The 23,495-nt window shown below is 55.0% G+C and overlaps 1 protein-coding gene across 12 annotated transcripts in view; it reads right to left on the reverse strand.

Annotated features, from left to right (window-relative positions):
• Nucleotides 1-23,495, reverse strand: part of NCOR2 (nuclear receptor corepressor 2) — a 224,630-nt gene that overhangs the window by 140,095 nt on the left and 61,040 nt on the right. For 11 of the 12 annotated variants that reach the window (XM_082774065.1, XM_082774067.1, XM_082774066.1 and 8 more), the window contains exons 2-3: nt 21,275-21,486; nt 8,335-8,462 (exon numbers count right to left, since the gene is read on the reverse strand). In XM_082774065.1, coding sequence (XP_082630191.1) covers nt 8,335-8,462; nt 21,275-21,379 — 233 coding nt within the window. In that variant the 5' untranslated portion in view covers nt 21,380-21,486. Of the gene's footprint in view, nt 1-8,334; nt 8,463-13,889; nt 14,001-21,274; nt 21,487-23,495 lie in introns of those variants that run through there. The other variant, XM_082774070.1, reaches the window with a different exon arrangement.

A 23,495-nucleotide genomic window follows, 5' to 3' on the forward strand; every position in this document is an offset into this window, starting at 1 on the left:
CCTTTTACTACGCCCAAGGATCAGCTTCGCTGAAGCAGCTCCAAAGGTGTTTTTAACACCTCATGCAGATGTCTCTCTTAAAAATTAAAATGAAACACAGAAGATTCAAACCTTGGAAAAAAAAAGAAAAAAAAAAAAAAGAAAAAAAAGCTTTTTTTCTTTTTCTCCCTTAAGCAAGACTGTTGGAGTCCTCCTGAGCTGTGTGGTGCCAGCATCCTCCCAGCCACCAAAGGACGAGCTGATGCCTTTGATGCTTCTCAAAGGAGAGGGAGGGAGGGAGGCGTTTTGTCAAGGGCAAGCACAGCAGATGGGGGTCTTGTATGGGGCTCGGCCCCCACCCACAGACAGGGACTGCTGACTCTCAGTTTTACCTAGCTCATTAAACACCTCGCAGAGGAGGACAGCAAGGGAAGGAGCCAGAGCCCTCTGAAGGCAGTGGAGTCCCCCCAGAGGCTGTCAGGGCTCTGGACTGCATCCGAGGAGGTGGCACCTGGCACAAACCTCCTTCCTGGGCACCTTCCTGGGGAGCACGCACAGCCGCTGTGCTCCCCTACCAAACCCTGCCCAGCTCTGGGCATGTGAGCCACGGCTGCTTGTCTCTCACCCCCTCTATTTTTTTATTTTTTATTTTTTTTTCCATTTAAACACCAGCACTGGTCCCAAAGCACGCGCAGGCCAACCTCTGCTGCTGTGGGTTTGGCACAGGCGCGCCGCGCTGAGAGTCGGGCCCAGCTTGCTGCTGACACACAGAAACAGAATCTGGCTCGTCCTCTTCCTCCTTCCCCGCAGAAAGGGGATGGGAGAGCAGGGAGCCTCTGCTTTTGCCACTCAAACCCCGAGCTGCGGGCACACAGAGCGAGCACACAAGCAATGCAGGCTGAGAGCAGAGCAGCCCCTCGGTTTGGCACTGAACACAGCTCACCTGCACGCTCTCCCGCTCCAAACGCACAACTTTCCTCAGCAAGCCCAGAACCATCCCGTGGCACCTCTCGAGTTTCCTGCTGGCTTGCCCCAACCCCTTGTGCAAACCCTGCCCGCCCGCAGCTGCACGCCGCCGATTCAGGCCCTGCTGCAAACCCCGGCAACAATGAGCAACTGTTGAGCTGGGCAGGTGTTAAAATATTCCAACACCCAAGGCTCTACTGTACCACGGCAATTAAAAATCAGATGGATTTATTTTCACTTCTCCCCCTCCCATTTTTTATTTTTTTTTTATTATTTGTAAAGGCTGTGTTACCAAGAAGCTGCTAATTGATGCAGGACAGCTCCCAGACCTGCCAGGAGCGCACTGCAACGCGCTGCACCCAACGCACGTGGCTTTAAGGCAAGGGATCCACTCGGCTTCGTGGAGGCAGTTTACTTACATTGAGGCTGGGGCCATGCTGGGGAGAACAGCTGCAGCGTTGCAGGGTGCTGTTTTATTTCCATTTCCACATCCACTGGAGCTGTTAGCTCCATGCACTGGAATTTCCAGCCGCTCCCAGGATGACTTTGCCCAGCACAACCCGCCCAGCCTGTCCCGGCTGCGAGCAGAAAGGCTCCTGCTTGAAGCCTTCACACCTTTCACTCCTCACATCCTCACCTGCAGCCGGCTCCTTCCAACCCACTTTTACACAGCGGTGACGTTGCCATCAGCATAAAAACAGCCCTGCCTAACACACCACCGTCCCGTTACACCGAGCCTGGAGTTTCGCTGCGTTTTCCAACCAGTTCCCACCTGGCTGCCGTCCTCCAGAGATCCCTACTTGGCTGAAGGGAAAGAGAGTTTGTAATTGCAGGGGAGTTAGGCCTCATTACGTGAAATAAAACAAACGCCAGTGTTAATTATGAAGCGGGGCGGGTCAGTCCTCACCTGGAAGCCTTCCCCACGAACCCAACTCGACCTGCAGGAGCAGAGCAGCGCGCTGATGCACCAGGGTTAGGGTTTGCCCTCGTGCCCAGCCGTCTGCACGCAGCTCTGCTTTGAGCCAGAAGCTTGGGATGACCCGAGATGAGACCTTTGGTTTATTGCTAATCTAAAAAGTTAATTGCCCACCGCCAGCTGCAGAGCCGGGTGACTCACAGACCAAGTCTCTTCCCCAGCAGATCCTGGCGTAAATGGCTGGAATCGTGCAGCTGCAAGGTGCTCAGCACAGCCTGGGAAAACACCGCCTGCCACGTCGTGCCTACAGCAGAACCATCTGAGCACAAAATGGGTTAAAAAGGGGTTGGAGTGCTAGCCGGGTATAAAGGAGGCTGAGCGCATCCATCACCTGGGAGAGAGGCTCCAAGCAGACATCCCGAGCTGCCCTCGGGGAGTTTGTAGGAGCAGCCCTGATTAGATCTAAATGGAGCTTACCTTTATCTTCCTTACTTTGCTGAAGCTAAATCACAGGGAAATGGGCAAGTACAAACTTTTCCTGAGGTCAAAGAGAAGCTTCCCACCCCCTTAACCCACCTCGGGAGCACTGCCCTGCTCTGCAGAGCAGCACACCCCCTCCTTTCTTCAGATCTTCCCCTTCTCCACTCCTCCAAGAAGCCAAAGGTGGCAGCAGCAGGCAGACCCCGAAGCAGAAGCCCCCTCTGACTTCACCCAGACTTGTCCTCAGCACCAGGGGCTCCCAAAACCAACAGGAGCTCCAGGCAGGCTCCCACCAACTTCCCAGCAAGGCTGCGTTTTAAGTTTTGCTTCCATCTACAAATATTGCTCCCTGCATCGCGGGGCCAAAGACAGGCAGGTGGGAAAACTGGCTCTCGCTGACTCTTGGAACAAGAGCGAAGGTAAACGATAGCCTCGCTGCAGCTGTTTATTTCCTCTGGCTGAGATGGTTTGGTGGGAAACAGTCTCCAAAAATAAGTCTAAAAAAAAATATCTCCAGCCCCCACAGGCACAGACAGACAATAAAATGAGTGAGCACTACAGAAAACCACCAGTGCTGCAGTGAATTATTTATAACCAATGCTAAGATTTGCAAGAGGTTTCAGCGAGCTCTTTATGGCCAATGATATCCAGAGTAAGAGACTGGGCAAATTGAGACCTGTTAAAGAGAGAAACCAGAGGGTTCGTAGGAGCAAACCTGCCACCAGGCAGCTAGAAAAACACGCACAGGGCCGGCTGATATATTCCCTCTGTCATACAGCTGGGGAGGGAGGGGGGGAGAAAAAAAAAACAGCATGACTTGTCTGGGTAGGGAAGGTGGAGTTCTCACGCCCTGAGCCACGTCTGCCAGCAGCAGGGCTGTGTCTTCACAAGCAGAAGGTGCAGGACGGCCCCGAGCAGGACGCTCTGCTCACCGCGATGCTCCAGGACACCAGCTCGAGCCCTGCAGGTCCCCGCTGCCAGGAGGTTCCCCCCAACGTGTCCTCGCCGTGCTCCTGCATTCCCGCACACACGGGCAGGCGGCTGAGCTTCGGCAGCCCCACGCAACCCCTCAGCCAACTTCTTCCGAGCCAACTGCGATCTGATGGGAGCAGATGCTTTATTTTAAAACGTGCATATTTAAGAGGGCCGTGCGTGGAGCCTGAATTATTCATGGCCAGGACCAGCAGAAAAGCTTCAGCGCCGTACCACAGAATGGCACAGGAGGACGAATACTTGTGCGTCCCTGCAGCTCCCCGACGTGCTCCTCATTCACCTTTCTTCACACACTCCGAATCTGGAGTCCTGCTGAAAAAACCCCTTGGCAGTCCTGGGTCGCTGGAGCGTTCGTTGCCCTAATGACTTGAGGGACATCCCGTGTTTCACCAGACCTGCTGCCCGCAGCACAAGATCACCTTTCCTCCCTAGAAACAAATCTGGTTCAAGATTACGCATGGAAAAGTTGCTCCATCAGCTGTTACGCCTCCACAGCAGCCAAGGCAAAGCCCAGCTTCCCCCTCACACCTCCCTGCCGTGGCACAGGGACCCGTCCCACGAAGCCTGGTGTCCCCACATCTCCTCCGAGGCCCCTCGGTCACCTCTGTGCCCACAGCCCACGGAGAGCAGCGGGTGCTTGTGGGACACAGCATGACACCAGCACCGAGCACCCACGCGCCAGCAGCTGCCCTCTCCAGCCAGCATTTTCCCACGTTCACTTAAGGAGGGAGAAAAATCCATCTCCCAGAACACGATTTGAAGTGTGAAAAGCCACCAAGATCTACGGTTGCAGGGGATTTCAGCCGCGCCGGTGCTCGCTCCGGAGAAAAGGGTCACCTTTAAAAATGGAAACTTTAATTAAAGGCCATAAATAAACTCCGATTGGTCGCGCCGTTAACTCTGGAGCAGTTGGTGCCATTTGGCCCGGCGCAGATGAAGGCTGAGCAGTGCACATTACTTGTATTTCCAGCGGCCACGCACGCCGCACCGGCTCCCCACCCGCTCCAGCCTCCCACAACTCCTCGGGCTCCTCGGCCAGAAGGATTAATCACGTCCAATAAGCGCAGTAATTAGGCCTGCTCTCATGCTGGATCGCACATGGCTATCTCGGGTGGCTGCAGGAGCACGGCAGCTGCTCAACGTATCCCAAATATCATGCTTCAGACGAAGGCTGGGCCAACTCCTCTCCAACTCCTCCTCCGACTGCTGAGCAGAAAGACTCCAAGAAGAGAGCACGGTCTCATCAACTGGTAAAATAATCTCCTACGAAAATAGTGACTCATCTTCTTCTGGACAAAGGCGGAATACACCACGTTAACATGCATGCCATTTATTTAGGGCCACATTTTCTGCCAGCGAAGCCATAATCCACCCCAGCATTCCTGCCTTGACGAGGAATCTCGCTTCAAAACTGTGACTCGCACGAGGCCAGAAAAGCCCGGGTCTTTGATTTCTCAGCCCCCTTGCCCCACTGGCACCTGCCGTTTAACTCAATCCACTTTGTCTCCTTTCAGATCAAAATACACACAGAAGAGGAAGGAAAAAAAAAAAACCTAATCCCTGTCACCTTGCCAGGACATTCCTCTGCAGGCATTCATGGTACGACTTGTACCAACGGCGGATCCTGAAATACTTCTCCTCGCTCCTGCAGTCCAGTTGGCACAGCCGGCTGAACAAGCTAAGGGGAAGTCGCTGGATCCTTCCAAGAAAAAGCCTGCTACCAAAAAAGTCATCAAGGAAAGCAGCACATCCCTGCGGAGCAGCACGGAGCCAGGCGGCCCTATAGCAGCGCATGCCGAAGGGCTTGGGTTTCCTTCCCTTCTTCCAAGCCAGGAATGCTACACGGGGAGCTCGGGTCTCTGCCCGTCCACCAAGGGATGACGACGACTCTCAGGGCTGACTGACCCAAAACTTAGGAATGGGGCCCTGAGACAGTCCCTGAAGCACGTTGCCACTCGAGTTTTTGCCACCAGCAGCTGATCCGTACCTAAAAAATCATGAAATGCTCCACTGCTAATTCCCTTTTCACCGGGCTATTCCTTAGTGACCACAACAAGACAGCAGCCTGGAGAGGGAAAAAAAAAAAAATCCTGCGGTGCTCCAGGAAGCCCATCTAACCACCTTCCACTTGCACTGCACTCACAAATTTATTCTTTCAAGGGGTGGGAGTGATCCTGGAAGAGCTTCAGACAGCACAACCACCACCAGACAGGCTGCTTCCTCTCCAGTACCCAAAGCAGAGGGGACTGGGAGGGTTTCCCCCCCCCCTGCAGCCGACACTTGCTTGGAGGGGAGGAGGAGGAAGGCAGGAAAAGCAGCCTGGAAATTCATAACCAAATGCCTGACGCCCACCAGCGCTGCGTGCCAGGCAGGGCAGCGCACAGCTCGCCCCAGATGAGATTCCTCCTTTCAGACACAGCACACCCTGTGCTTCCCTCTATTTATTCCCCCGTGCCCGCTTTGCAGACGTTATTTGTTTGCCATTGGTCGCTCCCTCCCTCCCAGCCCCTCACGCTGAGAGCCAGCTGCCTCTGCTCAAAACCCATCAATCCCAGCCCAGGAACAAAGCCAAAGTGCTTACAGATGCGCCTGGCGTGAACCTGCCAAAGGGGACTCAGCTGCAGAGACGGCTGCTCTCACCGCCCTCCCTCCTCCTGCCTTTGCTCCGTTGCAGGCAGACCCAAAGTTAGGTTTTTTGGGGGGAATATCACCATATCAATATCCAGCTCGACCCATTCCAGGAGCCCCGGGGCCCCGCAGCTCTCAGGTGAGCGACCACGCTCCCCAAGGGCTCCATTTACGCTCCATCAGGTGCGGTTTTACAGCGGATCCTCACACTACAAAGATGGAAAAGCAAAGCCATGGGAGAGGTTTTAAAGCACGGCACCTAAAAACACAGAGAAACAGCTCTGCGAGATAGACTAGCACCTCCCCGACCTCAACATGACTTAAAATGACTTCAATAATTAATTACACTAGGCTGAAAATTTCTGTAGACCCCTCATTTTGCATCCCCAGATGCACAATTTCAGTTGTTTTTTTTTGTCTTTTTTTTTTTAAGTTTATATCCCAGCATTTTGGTGGAAGATGCCAACCGAGCTAAGCTTAAGTGGCAACGCTAGCTTTATTATCAAGTCTAATTTTTGCAAAAGTTCAATTCTTCAGATGCTACAGGAAAAAAAAAAAAAAAAAAAAGGATGCAAAGTAAGTTGGGGCTGTCATTAAAAAAGAATTCTTTTTATAGCATGCCAAAACTTAAACATTCAGGTTGAAAGTGCTGAGGCAACCACCACAACCGCTTGGATGTGTATCCTGTGTACCTGACAACCCCAATTAACATTTGCCCACAATCCACGTGATTGTCAACAACAAAAAAAATGTAAGTTTGGGGAGTTTGAAACGTTTGTAAGCTGAAGGGAGATGCTTGGATGACCACAACAGATGAGGTTTGTGGCACAGCACACACCAGGGCTTGCAGCTGTTTTTTCAGTTATGCAGAACCACCAAGATCTGTATTTTTTTTTTTTTTAACAGCATATTCAGACCTTGAAACCTTCGTTTTACTGGAGAGCAGAACTGGTTCTCCGTTCTGCAAACCATAATTAGTGTGAAAAGCAAAAGCAGGCAGGAACATGTTGCCAGGTCCTCGTTACCCATCTCCCCCGTATTTAGCTGAGCCTGGTTTGCTTCCAACTTAACCGTGTTACACTGTGCTAAGGAGAATTTGGCGCTGGGGAACCAAAGCAAGCCAAGGCAACGTGTCACGCAGCCGTAAACGACTCGTCAGAAGTGACATTACCCCTCTGTACACGCAAGGGTCACGGGCCTGTCCACAACGCAGAAGAGCCCGTCCAGTAGGGCATATGCACAACTAACTTGGGAGAGTGGTTTTTGCCTCCAAATTATCACAGTTTTGCTTCTGCTGAGCACCAGGGTAAATCCATCCCACTAGAAATAGAGGGGCCTGTCGGCATTTCCAGCCAAGTCCCTGGTGCCCTGGTTACTCTGCGCCCTTACTCATGCAGCAGCCTGAGACATACCAGAATAGTTGGGCTGGGGGGGGTACTTCAAAGCTCATCCAGTCCCACTGCCTTTCCTCTCCCCTAACAATTACGATTTTAGAGAAGCAGATTCATTTCTGGCTGGCCACAGGCAGCGGCTCAGTGACTCTGCACTACTTTTATTCTTAGCCTAGGGAGCGAGCATCAAAAAAATGCTTTGCATAAACCTACGGCTGCAAGGTTCTTATTTCACTTCCAGGCAATTTTTTTTATTTTTTTTTTTTGCAAAACCACTAAGCATCAAATGCAGAAGAGAAACTGTGAGAGAGCAGCATTTTGTGATGAAACAGAGAGCGAGAGTGATGGCCTTTAAAACAGATCAGCTCCCGCGGTTAATGCAGCTACAGCACCGTGAGCCTCATGGCACTCGTCTGAGCTGCACACCCAGACACCGAGAGCCTGACGCAGGAGGCGACGAAAGCGATCAGCGACACGGGGAGAGCCGCAAGGGCATCGGGCAGGGAAAGCAGCACCTCAGAGAAAGTGGCGAGGGGAATACAGAAAGAGAAACAAAACCAAACGAAAACGGGGAGGAAGAGCAACAGAAGAGGAAGCGGAGGTGCATAATGGCAACGAGCTATTCTCATCCCTCCCTTCAGCCCGGGGAGCCACACACCAAAACCAACGGCACATTTTCTCTGCTGGAGAGAGCTAACGCAGCACGCTGCAGCTACACAGCGATGTGCAGCTTCACAGATGGTGTGTGTGTGTGTGGTGGGGAGGGTTTTTTTTTTTTTTAAGATGTCTTTAAAACGTATGACAGTGCAAGGGGAGAAGCCAGAAGGCAAAGGAGCCACTTGCATTAGCTAAGAGAGGCGCAGCACCTGCGTGCAGTCAGTACCAGTAAGTAACCAGGTAATAAGTTTAAGTTTCCCAGGTCTGTGTGCACCCTGCTGACACGGTCGCTGTGCCCCATGGCCCCAGAGCAGCCCCCGGTACCTTTCATTGCCCGGCTGGAACTCAGAGAGCAGGGACGGCCTCCTCCGCTGCGGCTGCATGATAGACCCCGGCGGGAGGTGGGAAGCGTAATCCCTGGAATGATGCTGGTACTCTAAGAGCGCGACATCCTGCAGGAACAAACACAACAGCTCGTTAGGACAAGGGCAACTTTCAGGAAAGCTGTGAACCCCAAATGCTCGGAAGGAGCCGTGCCAATGCCATACAGCCCCCAGACAGGAGCTCAGCCCCAGCCCCGGAGCAGGCACGCCGGCACTTCTAGCACCCCAGCAGCTCTGATGATGGCTTCAAACCCAAGACTAAGAACAGGTAAGGATAAAGTGAGAAGTCGCAGGATACCTTCAGCTTCCACACAGCCATATGGGGAAAAAGGAAAAAAAAAAAGAAAAAAAAAAAAAGAGGAAGAAGCACAAATGTTATCTCAATAGGTCCCTTTAAACACAGCTCCCCCTGGGCTGAGCTAAAGGGGTTTGAAAGGATAGTTCGCTACTTATTATGTGCACGTCCCTTTTGTTCCTTGACCCTTGGAGAGTACCGTACAGTATGTTCCTGACTTTAATTAAATAAGAAGCCCTCCTGCTCTGTGCCACAGACTGCTTCCAGCAACAGCATTTCAGCAGCTACGTTTCAATTGCTATTTTTTATTTGCAGATAGATACTTGACCAGAAAAGAAGAGTAATCATCTAATTAACTAAGACCTTCAGCAATGGCATAGAAAGCCCTGCAACAGAATATCCGTGGCAACACTGACACATATTTACATTAGAACCAATCCCACCTGGGAGTCTATTTCGAACAGTCTTCACCCAAAATGACACCAAAAAAAAAAAAAAAGAAAAAGCAGCTCCAACTGCCTCGAAAAGAGAGAGCAACACCAGGGTCAGCAACAAAACAAAACAAAAAACCACCCAACAAATAAAACACCGAGTACTTGCAGTTGGGAGGGGAAAAACCTCTCAGGCTGAACAGCTGCAGCAGACGTTATTTGATCAGATGTAATGAAGACTGATAAACGCCAGCACAGCAGGGACGAGCCCCAGCGAGGCTGAGTGGCAGGGAGAGGAAGGTTTGGAGCCTGCAGTGCACCAGGTGGCACCTCCAGAGCCCTGCCCGAGGTGTACGTGAATGCAGCACCCAGCACTGGATGCCAGGCTCCCCTCCAGCTCCAATCAAGGCCCAGCAGCTTTGGCCAACGCAGGATAAAACTACGTGTTTGCCCAGCAGCTTTCTGGAAAGCCAGGAAGCAAAATAAAAACGCTAAGCACTCCTAACGGGGAGCCAAGAGAACCGCAGCCCCGGCCCTAAGTTCAGCCTCGCTCACGCAAAAGCCAAGAAGGTCAAAGATGAAATGGAGGAGGAAGGGGGCGGTGTGTGTCCGAAAGGCATAGCAGGGTATTTTGGGAGGCAGGTTTATCTTTCCCCAGCATCAGAAGCAATGCTGTGGTGGCGCTGCCCTGACCGACCCGAGGAGAGGCCAGGAAACAAGGCCCCAGGTGGCCCCAGGCTGCGGAGCAAGGGAGGCCTCACGGCACGAGGAGCAGGACACCCCCGGCTCATCTGATCAGGGATTTTTGGCTTCTGCCATGAATCCGGGTACAACAGAGGGAGCTACCCTGCCATGCTGCTTTTCTTAGCTCTGCAGTCCCCGTACATGAGGTCCTAGGACCAAAACACAGCCACAGCCAGGAGAAACTCCAACACCCGACAGGCAGGAGCACTTCGAGCACTTGGATTTCCACGTCCCGGCCGAAGGAGAGTCGCTGCCCACATACAGCAAGCTCCCCTCCGCTCACACTCATCCCAGCGTTAAAACAAAACGCGGAAAGCCAGCGGTGCAGCTCCTGACGTCTGCACACAAAACCACCACGCGCCGTCTGGGAAGGCGCGCCAGCGGGCCCGCGAGCAGGCCAGGCACCTGCTGTGGGCGTACAAACGAGAATTACCCGTCTGGGAGGCTGTGCCCTTGAGAAAGAAAAAAAAAAAGAAAAGAAAAGGCTCGAGTGTCCCGAGAACCATCTGTTTTTCCTTTCCCTGTGCCCACACTCTTCGCCTTCTCCTCCTCTGCCCTCTTCCAGGAGAGGATTTCGTGCGGCCCAGAGGCTCGATCCACCACGGGGCCGGGACCACGGGCACAGCTCGCTGGCACCAGCACCAAGGGCACCAATTCTGCTCTTCCAGGCGTCCCCCGACGCTCCCCGCTCAGCTCCACTTCTCCCATCGGCGCTCGATTTTACGAGAAAAAAAAAACGTAACACGAAAAGCTACCGAGGGGGGATTAAACCTGACAAACTCCTGTGCCCCGTGACGAACTGTCAGAGGAACCGTGGGAGACCTGGCACAGCGTAGGTGGATTAATTGCTCCGAAAGTTACTACAGTAAATTGCACTGTGAGCTACGGCTGTGTTTTTCAGACGCGAGTGCCGGGAAGGTTTACGAGCTGCCTCCCGAGGAGACCTTGACGTTGTTCAGCCGCGTTTTGAAGGCAGACATCAGGACCCACCCTGCCGCCAGCGATGCCGCGTCCTCCACGCACGGACAGGAGCGAGGCAGCAGGGTCCAGCAGTGAATCACCCCAATACCACAGCACGATGTGATTCACCCCACAGCCGGACCCACAGTTTCTAGGGTTGTTTTGGCACCTGCTCAAGGACAACTGAACTACAGCAACTCACAACTCTGCAGCCCCGAGCTGCACATTGCTCCTCTTCTGTCCGTTGCTTTGCTGGGTCTTGCTCATTCACACTTTTTGCTCGTGCTCTCCCTCCTTGTCTCTTTGCATCTCTTCTTGCCCCCTGCAAAGCCTCCTCCCACTCCCCCAGATCCACTGAGGGGTCAGAGCACTTTCTCCATGGCCCTCAATACCCCTTTGCCCATTGCCTCCTGGTGGGACTTTGTTCCTTCCCTTTGTTCCTTCCTGTGGCTCCTTCTGGTTCAGGTGCTCCCACACAGAGGTACTTTGTGACCTGTGGACGTTTTACTGAATCTCATAAGCGCTGTAAACATCATGGAATAGAAATTAAGAAAAGAGAAAGAGAGTGGAATGCCAGGTACACTGACACATCAACAGCTCTGCGGAGCAGGAGGAGGGTTTCCCAAAGGCAGGAAGAGATGCAAAGAGAAGGAGACGATGAGCAAAAGGTCGAAGCAAGCACCTTTTCCATTTGTGTTGATAGAAGTTCTGTTTCTTTACTGTCCCAAAAGAGGGAGAATGTTTCCAAAACAAAACCAAAGCAAAACAACCGAAGTCACTTGGGAAGTTTCAAATTCGAGACCTTATCACTCTCCTGATAAAACAGCAGCTACCCAAAAATATAACCCTGGGTGAAAGGAACTCTGTCAGCTCCAACAACGTAGGCAGAGGATAAACAAACCGGCCAGAGTTTCCTCTCTACCATGACTGTACCGTCTGGAGCCGCAGACGGATCGAGAACGTGCAAGGCGATGCCAAGGCTGAGCTCCCAGGCTGGGGATTACGCTCCTGCCCCACGCCACCAGAACACGGCTGGCATTTGGCACAGCCCAGGGGCAGCCATCCTGACCCACAGAGGTGGAAACCAGTCTGTACAGCACCCCATGGGGTCAGCTTTTTAAGTAATATTCCCCCAAAATGCCTCTACAACAGAGCACGGGGGGGATGAAGCTGTCCTTAGGTACAGGCGTGGGGACCCAGGGGCAGCAGCACCCTGCCAGGGGGCAGGCTGAAAACTGTGGACAGCACCCAGCCAGGAGAAAAAGGCTGGACCCCTGTGTGCCTGGGAGCAGCTAGACATCCAGGCGCAGCGAAGAGGCCAAGCTGTCTCTGTCTTCCAGCCCAGAAACACGTTGCTCTCTTCGTCCTTCACGAGCCACCTGCTATTACGCCATGCTGGATCGCTGCCCCGGCCCAGGCCATCAATCTCGCGTGCAAGGAACAGACACTTCAAAACCAGCAAGCCGCATCTCCAAAGCTTAGGGCGAAGCCAGCTAAGTAAAATTAGAAAATGACAAGGAAAATCTCCGTTATCCACTTTCAAGCTGTGCACCTGCGGTAGCGCTGGAACAAGTCACCTCGGTGAAATCCAGGAGCGAGCTCTCCAGGGCTCGGTGCCCCGCTGCACTGCCCTACAGCTGCCAGAGACCCCCCAGGAGGGGCAGCCCTTCTCCACCAGGACACCAAACCCGCTAAGGGGGCAGGGGACGCAGGCAGACAGCTGCCACTGCCAGCAGAGCTGCAGGACCTCAGGTTTTGGGTGCCCGCGGGGTACCCTGCGCGGTGATTTAGCAGCCAGGCTGCGGCCCCAAGCAGCCTCAGGCAGACTTCAGGCCAAGAGGCTGCTGCGAGCCCCTGGCCTCTCTGCAGGGGCTGGGTTCACTCCCCAGCAGACCCCCTTGAGCTCCTCCTGGCCCCACAACACAAAAAAGGGCCGGCAGGGCCGAGCCAGCAATAACAGCATCGCCCGAAACGGGCAGACCCGGAGTGCCTACAGCACCATAAATCACCGCCACGGCTCGGTGCAGCGCATGGCCAGCGTTTAGATAAATAAAATGCTAACAAGCCAAAAGCAGCCTCATTAAAATACACTTCTTCATGCAGCAGACTGAAAAGGTGCTCTGGCACCGTCAGCCTTCCAGCAAGCTGTCCTTCGCTGCCAGCGAGGGAGGCGGGAGGCGCTTGCACTTCCCCTGCCTGGAGGTGCTGGGAGGGGGAGCTGATGAAAGCGCTCAGTCTCAAGGTCTTTTTGTGTTATTACTCAATTCTGCGGCACCGAGAGCGCCGTCTCCCTCCCCTTCCTGGTAATTCCTGTGACCCTAAATAACCCGAGTCTATCAGGCTCATTTAGATACAATAATCAAACTGTCTGAAGCCAGCAGACTGAATGCGCCGTTACAGAAAAGCCTTCAGTGGCACAAAAACACAGACAACCCCATGGGAGAAAAGGAAGAAAGAAAAGCTTTTTCTTATCTTTAAACTCTTCTTCAGAAGCTTTTGGTCTGCTGCCTCACCTACCGTAAGCTCTCCAGCAAAATCCTGCGTGTCCTCTGACCTCGGGATAACCCACGTACCACACCAACGACTGCACGCAGCCGCACAGCCTCGCTGCTGCCTCTCGCTTTCTGTTTTGACCGTGTGCACTTGCTGGCGTGCCTCGCTTCTTCCCCCTGCTCGCAGCTGCCTGACCTCCAGCTAGAGGAGGAGAAGGAGGTTTCAGAGCCACGCTGAAAGCGCCCCGGGCTCTGACCCGCAGCACAAAGAGCACAGCCACACGGACGGGGCATCGGCCAGCAGCGTCCGACCACGAATCAGCCCCTGAATGTGAGACCCCAGAGAAAGGAGGCTGGAGGAAAGGAAGAGCCGGTCTCGCAACAACAAAACTGAACCGCTCCTCCTCTCTTCCTCCCACCAGCAGAAAAACAAAGTACAAATACCCAGCGCTTTGGGTTCCCTGGGGAAGCAGCTCAGGAACGAGCCTGCGGAGATGTCGAGCGCAGCCAGGCGAGCACCTGCGACAGAGCTCGAGCTGCCTGAAAGCATCACCTCCCTTCCCCGGCCGCTTACCGCGTCTCCAGCTGCGAAAGCAACCAGGAGCTCCCCTCCGAGTTTCAGTGTGAAAATAAAAAGACGGCTCCGCTTCAAACCACCGCTCTTCTTGTTTTGCACCGACACCCAGTAGGAGCGGTCCCGGGGTCACTCACCACATCCGCCAGCTGAGCCGGCTCCGCGCGCAGGGTGGCACTCGCTGGAGCAGCCGCCTCTAATCACGGCTTCCGCCGCGCCGCGGAGGCGGCGGCAGCTCCCGGGGCCGCGGCACGGGGCTCCCGGCACACAGCGCCCTCGTCCCGGCCCCTGGGCTCCCCCTCCCCGAAGGCAGGAGAGCCTCCAGGGCCGCGAATCCGAAGCCAAGGGCTCCGAGCACCATCTCAGGGGCTGCTCGGCGCCAGCCTGCCCGGCGTTGCGCTGCACGGAGCCGCCACCTCGCAGCCACCTGCTGGGGCTGGGCAGGAATGAGGCCGGCGATGGTGGTGCCGTGCGAAGGGGGAGCCAAAAAAACAACGCACTGCTGTTTGTTCCTCTGTTTGTGAAGTGTCCCCTGATTGATTTTTAGATAATGAGGCCTCATGAGCTGTACGCGTGCTGTCCTGGGGACGCCTCTGACCCGTGGGGAACCCACTGGAGGGGCTGGTGTCCCCCCGGGCCACGGGGCCAGCAGAGCAGGGCACTTTCTGGCCACTGCCCCGGCGTGCCCTGCTCACCTCCCAGCAGAGCTCGCTTCCCCACATCAAACGACACCCTCTGACACCCTGAGCTACTCCCCAGACAACCAGGCCGGCCAGAGGTGACACGCCAGACCGAGAGGTTGAACGTGGCATTTGGGGCTCGAGCACCCGACCCAGCACGCAGCAGGTCGAGCAGGCTGAGCCGAGCTTCCCACACCCACAAACACAGCACCAGCACCGAGCGGCGAACCCAAACGGGAAACCTGCGAGGCCCTGAGACCATCCAGCAGCTACCACCTGCGCGAAGATGCTGCTCAGGATGCTTTACCTAACCCTGGCTGAGCAGGAGCTGGGCTCGCTGTCAGTGCCACCGAGCAGACCAGCCCGAAACGGGGGGTCCCCGAGGTGCAGGAGATGTCCCTCACCCCCCGCTTTGTACTCTGAAAAACAGAAGTCGCTTTAAATCTCTTTCTGCCAGCAGCAAGTGTGACCTATTTTAGCAATAAAAGGAAAAGCTCTCTGGTGCCTGGATACCCCTTGGCGCTGGCAGCAGCCGCTCATCAGACCGAGAAATGCACTTTTTAGCCGCTGCCTGGAGAAAACAATTTTTTTTTTTGCCCAAATCCGATTCAGGTAGGAGGAAGGGGGAAGGTCTGGGAGGCACCAGCACGGTGGCAGAGCGCCCGCTGCTGCCCCAGCACAGCAGAGAGCCATCGACTCCGGGAGCAAGAGGAAACCTCTGCAGATCGTCACCGCTGAAGCGCAGAGGAGGTGGTTATTGATCAAAGCAGGCTGGCCCCGAGCACGCTGCTGTCTGCCCCACATCCTCCCCAAAACGCTGGGAGGAGCTCGCTGCAGAGTCAAAAAACAAAAAAAAACAAAAACAAAAACAAACAGCTCCTCCACGATCAGCTCTCCTGCTGGAGATAAGGTCAGCAATAAAAACCTGCCTGAATACGTGCATTTTTATCTTGCCTACGGGGATGCAACATGTGCCGAGAAGACAAACGCCCTCATTGTTCCGACACGGCCTCGCTGCCATCCATCTCGCAGACGCTGCTGAGTTGGCCTTTTGTTTTAGGAGGTGACCACACTGCGCGTGGCCTCTTCTTGGAAGGCATCGATTTCTGCTGCCATCCCCGCGCTGGGGCCGCGGCTGTTGCCAGCACCATTAGCGCCTGCAGCAGCTGCACAGTAACGCACCCGTCCTGACGCCTTCTCCCCCTCCCTCTCCAGCGAGCCAGGGCTGTCAGTGCTGTTTTGATGTCCTGTGTGTGCCATCCATGGACAAGAGGTCGCGGCGTGGCAGGGGCAGCTCTCGGCGACGCTGCCTTCCTGGACCCCTGACTGCCAGAGGTGCACGCAGAACAGCAGCACGGTCGTTGCAGGGCTGCACGTGGATTTCTCTCCATCACGAGACTTTTGGTCCCTTCTTTTGTCCCCACTGGGACAACACCGTCGAGCCACGAGCGTCCCACCTGCCCTTCCTCCATCCCTCACGCACGCTCTGCTTCCAGGAGATGGTCGGGGTCACAAACGCTCCTGTGGGATGAGCAACCCTTTTCACACCACAACCCAAAATTTCCACCTTACAAACACCAGGTCGCCCTGCTCGTCAGCACAGCCCTTGTGCAGGAAGCCCCCCAGCATCTCCCACCACACGTAACACCCATCATCACCTACCTGGGGGGCTGTGCAGGACCCTGCTGCCTGTCCGCGTCCCCCATTCAGCCCTCAGCTGCGCTTCCTTCTGCCCCCACAGCAAGTTCTTCAGGTCAAGGGACCTGACCTGCTCGCTGGTTTCAATAAATGTGCCAACAGTGCCAACCAGAAGCAGCCCCAAACCCTGCAGGAGGCGTTTCCACCCTGCTGGCTGCAGAGGCTGGTGGAGCAACACAGCCAGAGGCAGGCTGGCAGCACAGAAAACCGCTGCACGTCTCCAAAAGGGGCATTAGTGGGTCTCTACCGATGCCAAACCGCACAGGCAGCGCAGGTTTTTTTTCCTTCCCTGCGGATTTACAACCTCGAGATCAATCAAAAGCAAAAGGAGTACCCTCTACATCAAGCCATGCCCAAAAAGCAGATTAGGGAGCAGCCACAGACATTTGCAATAGCTGGAAGAAAAAGAGCTGTTTTGGCTAAGTGCTGTGTGCTGGGGAAAACGAGCCCTGCTCACAGCAGCTCCCGTAAGCCAGCTCCTTGTTCCTGGCACTGCAAGAGAGACCCCAGGGCAGGGAATTAGGTGTTCTGTTCCTTCCCTTCCAGCTCTCTCGATCCCGGAGCACAAAGCCAATTTTCCTAAAACCGCTGCTCAAGCTGCTCCGATCTCGTGAGGTACTTCGGAGCAAATCTCAGGGCAGTGCAGGAGAGATGGTCCTGAGCTCTCGTGACGGAGCTGATGGGAGGGGGGATTTCCAAGGTAGGTTTTTGCCCTCCTTCGGCCATTAGCTGCGGGCTGGCAGACAGAGGCAGGAATCGGCCCCTGCTCAGCTCCGCAGCCGGTAGCAGGAGCCTTTCTTATCCGCTCTTGGAGGTGGTTGGAGAAGGCTCCTTGCAGCCCGGGGGATTTTAGCATTTGGCACTGTGAACTCTTCCGTTCTGCAAGCTCCGGGAGCGCTGACACAGACTGGCATTTTGCTTCCAGTAGATAAAGGAGTGAATAACCACTCCGAGAAAAACAACACTGCAGCAAGGGCGCCTTGTGCTTGTAATGCCAAGCACGCTGCCTCTCTCCGGGCTTACCTGATGTCACGTTGCCACTGATCATTTCCCTGCGAAGACGAGCCAGCTCCTGCCACCTCAGGAACTTGCAGCTCCTTCCACGACAAGACACTCGCTTGAAGCTGCTCTGCTCCAGCTGCCAGGAGTTGTTTGGGCAGGGAAGGCACAGGCTGCCCCCAGGCCACCGCTTGGCCAGGACAGCACATCACCACACCGGTTTGCACCGAGCTCTTTGCTGGTTCAGGCACACAGGGCAGAAAGTTATCGCTGGCCAAAAAACAAATAATCAGCCGGGGAGGCTGCTGCACAAGTGTTTTGCAAACAAAGTTTTAATGCAGGAACTACAGAGGCTCACAGGGCTGCTCCTAACACAGCAGAGGTGGCACGGCAAGAAGCATGAAGTCCTTGAAAGCTGGAGCACGGGGTTAAGGAAGAGGAAAGCTCACATTTCCACCTTGCTGAAGCATCGTGAAGGGAAATGGGGCCAAAAAACATCAGGGCACCACCAGCAGAACAACCGCCGGGGCACTGCAAGAGGCTGGACACCCGGGGAGGAAGAGCAGGGAACCATTCTGCCCCCGGGGGACATCCATCACCAAGAGGCTTTGGAGGAAAAGGGGCCGTGTGCTGTACACGTGGGACATGGATCTGTTTACAGAAAATACCTGCAGGTTGCCTGAAAACGAATATCCTTCGTGCCAAGGTTTCCTTTGAGAGCATGAACTTCGGACACATCAGAAGGTTAAGAGTGTAAGTCGTGTGTTTGTGCATCTCCAGCCGAAGGTCGTGGGGCATTCAAACAATTCTGCTGTTCCCCAGCTGAGTGTGACAGAAACCAGCTCAACGCCCCAATATCACAGCTAATTAACATGGAAAACAAAAACATTTCCCCTACAGTTTGGCCAAGAACCACGTAACCTCTTCAGAAAAAAAATAAATAAAAACCCACCCACCCTAGTGTTTTGTTTTTTTTTTTTTTTAAAAAAAAAAAAAAGTAAAATTAAGGAGTCCAACTAAACCAGAACCTTTTGACCAAGCTTCCTTCTTACCTTTAAAAGCACGCACATTCGTCAGTCTTTTTTTGAGTAATTTTTCTAATAAGATGGAATGAAACCTGCGGTCACTGTAAGGCAGCACAGCAAATTCACGTCTGCCTCCCTGACAGCTGCTGGCACCCGGTGCCCGTCAGCGAGGAGCAGGACGCCCCGCTACAGGTGGGCACCAACCCACCCTGCAGACGAGAGCTCGCTGCATCACCCCGCAAAGCTCGGGCTGGATCCGGCCCCGCGGGCCCGCAGCCCAACCCCAGAGCTGGCAGCGAGGAGCGAAAGCAGGCAGCAAACTCCTTGCTCAACCGCTGCTGGATCTTCTCCATCAGCGACGAACACAGCAGCAACTCCTGGACCTGGCTGCCGGGAGATGCCGCCCATCTGTACGCGGCACATTTCTGTTTGCTCATTTCAAACACATTTTTCCTCCCCCCCCCCCCCCAGGTTTCGTACGATGGGAGAAGAAAAATGCCCGGCCTGCTTTCCGCTGCCCCTCCACAACGCCCACTCTTCGCTTGCATCATCTGTGAAATCGAACAGCTGCAATCCTTTAAATCACTTTTCATAAAGTGTCTCCAAGCCTAAAATAATGTCACGGCTCATTTCGGAGCTCAGGATTCCTGCCGCACCGCATCTCCCTGGGTGCGACCGTCACAGTTGGGCTGTAATTATTTATTTGTGTTATAATGGCATTTGCGGCCCTGCTGTGCTCAGCCCCACGCACGTGCCCAGGAGGAGGTGACCCAGGGAGTTTCCCCAGCCAGGGGAAGGATCCCGGGGCTGACAAATTCCCGGTTCTCATGAAAGGCTGTCGTGGGATGCAGCAAACCAGAACCAAGAGCTAATTAGATGCAAGGCACGCTAGCGTTGGGTTGGTTTTGGCTTCCCTCGCTCTCTTCCAAACAAGCTCTCACTGTGCAAACACACCCCATGACAGGACTGACCTGGCCAAGACATGCGAGCAAATACCACGGACTTTTTTTTTTAATATTAAGCAGCGCAGAGACTTCAAAGCAACTGGGCTCTCCTCTCCCGACCAACCCCAGCAGGGACCAGCCCCAGCCCCAGCACTACCAGGTGAGATGCTCACGGGGGTGAGAGGCTGAGGGTGAGGGCAGACAGCGCGGGGACAGGAGCCCGAGGAGCACCTTCCACTCTCTCGAGCAGAAGCAAGGTGTGCTCGATCCCCCGGGGCTGGCACGCTTCCCCCGAGCGGGCGACAGGATCCTCCTGGCCGTCCATCCCAAAACCTCAACCTCCCCTGCCCGCAGACACCCGAAAGGTATCGCGTAACTGTGGAAGATTGCGCCCGGCTGTAAAAATAGCTTCTAGGAGCAAACGCCAGCACCGCCTTCCAACATTAATAGGACAGAATAAAACCAGTATTCACTCCAGCCAGGCAGCAGGACAGGTTGGAGAAACCCAGAGCTCTGACTTGCAAACAGCTGCCCCATTTGGGTCGTCCGGCTGTTGCGACATGAAGGGGAGCAGTGTGTGTTGGCAGGAGACGAGGGCTCAACCCCAAGGCGAGGAGCCGCTTGTGCTCTCCCAAAAATCCCTCTCCTCCCTGGGTCTTCAGGCTTTGGGATTTGTCTTTAAATTGGCTCTGCCACAACAGCAGATCTTGCTCACCTGGGCACATTCTGCTCCTGATAAAAAGAGAACTGGGATTTTCTTGTTCAGACAAACGCTCTCGTTCCCATCCCACCTCCCAAATAAACACGCTCACACTGATGGAAGCAAATCTCCGCTGGATCAAACCAGGTCAGCCTGTCTCATACCCTGGATGAAAAGCTTCTTTGTGCAGAAGCACGCAGACCCCAAGCAAGCTAGATGAGCCAGTTAATGCAGCCAAGAGCTCGCCTTGCACCCTCCTTACATTTCTATTTCAAAGCCTTTCCGAACTCGGGCTCTGCTCTCCGCGCTGCTCTGCTGAAGCCCAAAGAGGGCAGACAGGGGAATTTCACCCCTTCGCTGACATCCCTCGGACTGCCAGCCTTTCAAGTCAAACCTTGAATTCGGCGCAGCAGGAGCTTTACAGTTCAGCAGCCTTCACCATCAGACAGGTAACCCCGAGACGAGGTCACCTCGCTCACTGAGCGCCCTCCCGGCTGCAGCTCGCCACCGAGCTGGCTCCAGAGAGCAGCCTGACAAGCGCGCGCCGCACTCCAGCACCTAATAAGATTCATGTAAGCAGCCTGAGCTGACTAAAGCTGTTCCACTAAGGAGAGTTTTTTTCCATTAAGGGCTTAAGCCTAAAGCATTCAAACATCCAGGATGAGCAAGCACAGACGTGAGTGACAGGGCACAGAAGGGAAAGGCCGGATCTGGGTGAATTAACCCATGAGAGCTTCAGTTTCTTCAGTAAAGCACGGCCAGCGCTCGGCTCAGCTTACGGCTTGATCCATGGGGAGATGAAAGCACAGGTCAAAGGGAAGGGAGGGAGGGAAAAATAGGGGGAAAGATAAGATGGAAAAGATCGTGGGGACCTGAGGGCCAAGGACAGGCGTGCTGGGGAGCGAAGAGCCCACACCCAGGAGAGGATGCTGCTCCCCTCGTGGTGCAGGGCGAAAAAGGTCACACTGAAAAAGGCCAGAGCCAGCGTGCTCCAGCTCCAGGTGGGCTGCGATCCACGCCTCCCCTCTCCCCCCAGTGCTCACCAGTGCTGCAGCACCACCCCAGTGCGCTCCCTGGGTGGATAACTGGTCTCCAGCACTCGGAGGTGATGAGCCAGAGCCCATCACAGCGAGGGCTAGGAGGAGAAAAGCTGCAAGCGCCGTGCAGAGGAAAGGAAGAGGATCGCATGAGAGAGGAAGGATGAAATCCCGTATCGTGGAGGCAGAAGCAGCCTGATTTCTCTGCACCGGCCCCAGCAGAGCCCGCGCAGCTGCAGCACTGCCCCGTGGCTGGGGACAGCCCCTGCCCCGCAGGAGGTGAAGGAAGGCGCCCTGCTTACCGCGTGCGGCCGTGCGATCTGCACCGGGTAGGACATGGCGTGCGGGGGGTAGCGCGGCTCGGCGGCACGCCAGTTCTGTGTCACCGGCTGGGTAGATCCAGACATGTCGAAAGAGCAGACGCGGCCTTCGCTGCTTCCAAATCGCCGACGGAGGATTAGGAGAGCCGGGAGCTCCTCTTCATCGTGAGCGCGCCTTCCACGTCACGCAACAACTGCGAGCAAAAAGAGGGAAGCAGCAGATTAGAACTCAAGTCGACCATAGTCCTGTAAAACAGCTGAACACTGAGCCTCGGGTGATCCCCAGGACCTGACTGCTCGTGGTTCTCCACCAGCGAGCCAAGCCTGATGTCCCAGCAGGTAACTGGGCCCCGGACTGCCCAGCAGCCCTCGCAGCCCCTGGGGCCACTCCGTGTCACCTCCAGAGCCACCCGAGTATTGAATCAGCCTTGCCGATTAGGATCAAGTGCCACAGAAGATGGCGTGGCCCAGGAGGTATTTTCACAAACACGTCGCCCACATGTTCAATGGTTGATCGTGTGTCGCAATCCCTCTCGCAGCTGTAACGCAGTCAGGAAAACCAGCAGAGTGGGAGGACGCCCCTCGCCCCCAGGAGAGGTTTACGAGTTGCTGATTGTTACAGACACTGCGAGTGGCGCCTTTGGAGAGGGTCTCAGGCCTCCACTCGGTCAGGATTCCAACTAAAAAGCAACAAACGTCTACGTGCTGCCAGTTCGGGAGGCACTAACGATTATTCTCCTGTTAATGGTTAATTACACACAGCGTAAATTCCCACGGCTGCCTGGATTTGGAGGATGCTGCCACCACGGACCCGCGCGGGGAGAGCTGCGGCACCGCTCCCTCCTCCTCCATCTCAGGCAGAGCCGCGCACGCCGCCTCCTCCCCAGCGGAGGTGCTTATTAAGTACAGATTTGTGCAAGCTCCGCAGCGGTATCAAACTCTTTCATCAGCACACACGGAGCAGCAGAAAAAGCTTGGGGCGCTGCGAGCTACCCGCTGGCCTCTCCCCGCCGCTCTCCGGGGCGCGCAGCGAGGCCAAGCCAACGCAATTTCAACTGAACCAGCAGTTGGCATGTACAAAAACCAAAAAGGGGTGGGAAAAGAAAAGAAGAGGAAGCCTTTTTTTTTTTTTTTTCCCCCCCCTGCGAGACCACAGATCAGCCCGTGCTGATAAACCACTCGCTATCTGCGACGAGCAGGCACGGGGCCGCCTCGCTGCTGCGCCTGCATCCACGCTCGGCTCGGCAGCCAGACACAAAATCAAACCAAACCAACGGCCCCAGCAGGGCCCAGCGAGCAAAGGAATCCCCCTTACAGAGGGCTCAAGTTATACGAAAAAAAATAAAAATCAAATTATTCCCATTAAGGCCTAAGGATGGCAGAAGCGTGGATGATCTCGATGTGGGCTATTGAGGTTTGCCCCTGATGGGGAACAGGACGGCTGCCTTGCAGGGTTCAGGAAAGCCCCTGAGCACGTGGGGGAATTCAGAGACACCCAGCAGGCGGTGGGGACACGTTTCCACTTCCACTCTGAGTGCCCTGCTTCCCCTTGTGCATCCTGACGGGATGCGATGTGAGCCACAACCCCCCCGGGCAGGCGGTCAGGCACCTGCTTCGCTCGCCTCCGTGGCCACCACGCTCCCGGGGCTTGCAAACGTGGCCACAGGGCCAAGCCGTGTCCCCAAATCGCCGGCCCCAAACCTCCCTGCAGCTGCCAAGGAAGCATGCGCAGCGCTCGAGAGCACCGAAAGCCAGCTGGGATCTGCACAAGTTTCAGGTACTTTCCCAACAACAGATCTGAGCTCGGGCATCCTTGCTCGCAGCCACCTGGGGGTTAATTTGCACACAGGTCCGTACACATGCTCCAAGGTGAGGGGTCCCGGAGCCCTTGGCAGGTTGCACCGAGCCAAGCGCCCCACTCAGAGCTCACCAGGAGGACTGGAGCACACCACGGCAGCTGTCTGCAGGGGAAGAAACGCGATGGCTTTTTCTCTTTTTTGTTAAAAAAACAAAACCAAACAAAACAGCCCTCTTCAGATCACAAGTTCAGCTTTAAGACGCAGCGCCAACTGCCAAGACACACTGTCACGCTTCAGAAGAGTTTAAAGGCTTTTTTGCTTCTCTTTGTGCAGGCGGCGAGCAGAATCAAAGCCCTCCAGACATTCCCCAAACTTCTCGGTGCGGCGGTGAGCGGTGACCGTGC

The sequence above is a fragment of the Aythya marila genome (assembly GCF_965140915.1).
Source record: "Aythya marila genome assembly, chromosome: 17".
NCBI lineage: Eukaryota > Metazoa > Chordata > Aves > Anseriformes > Anatidae > Aythya > Aythya marila.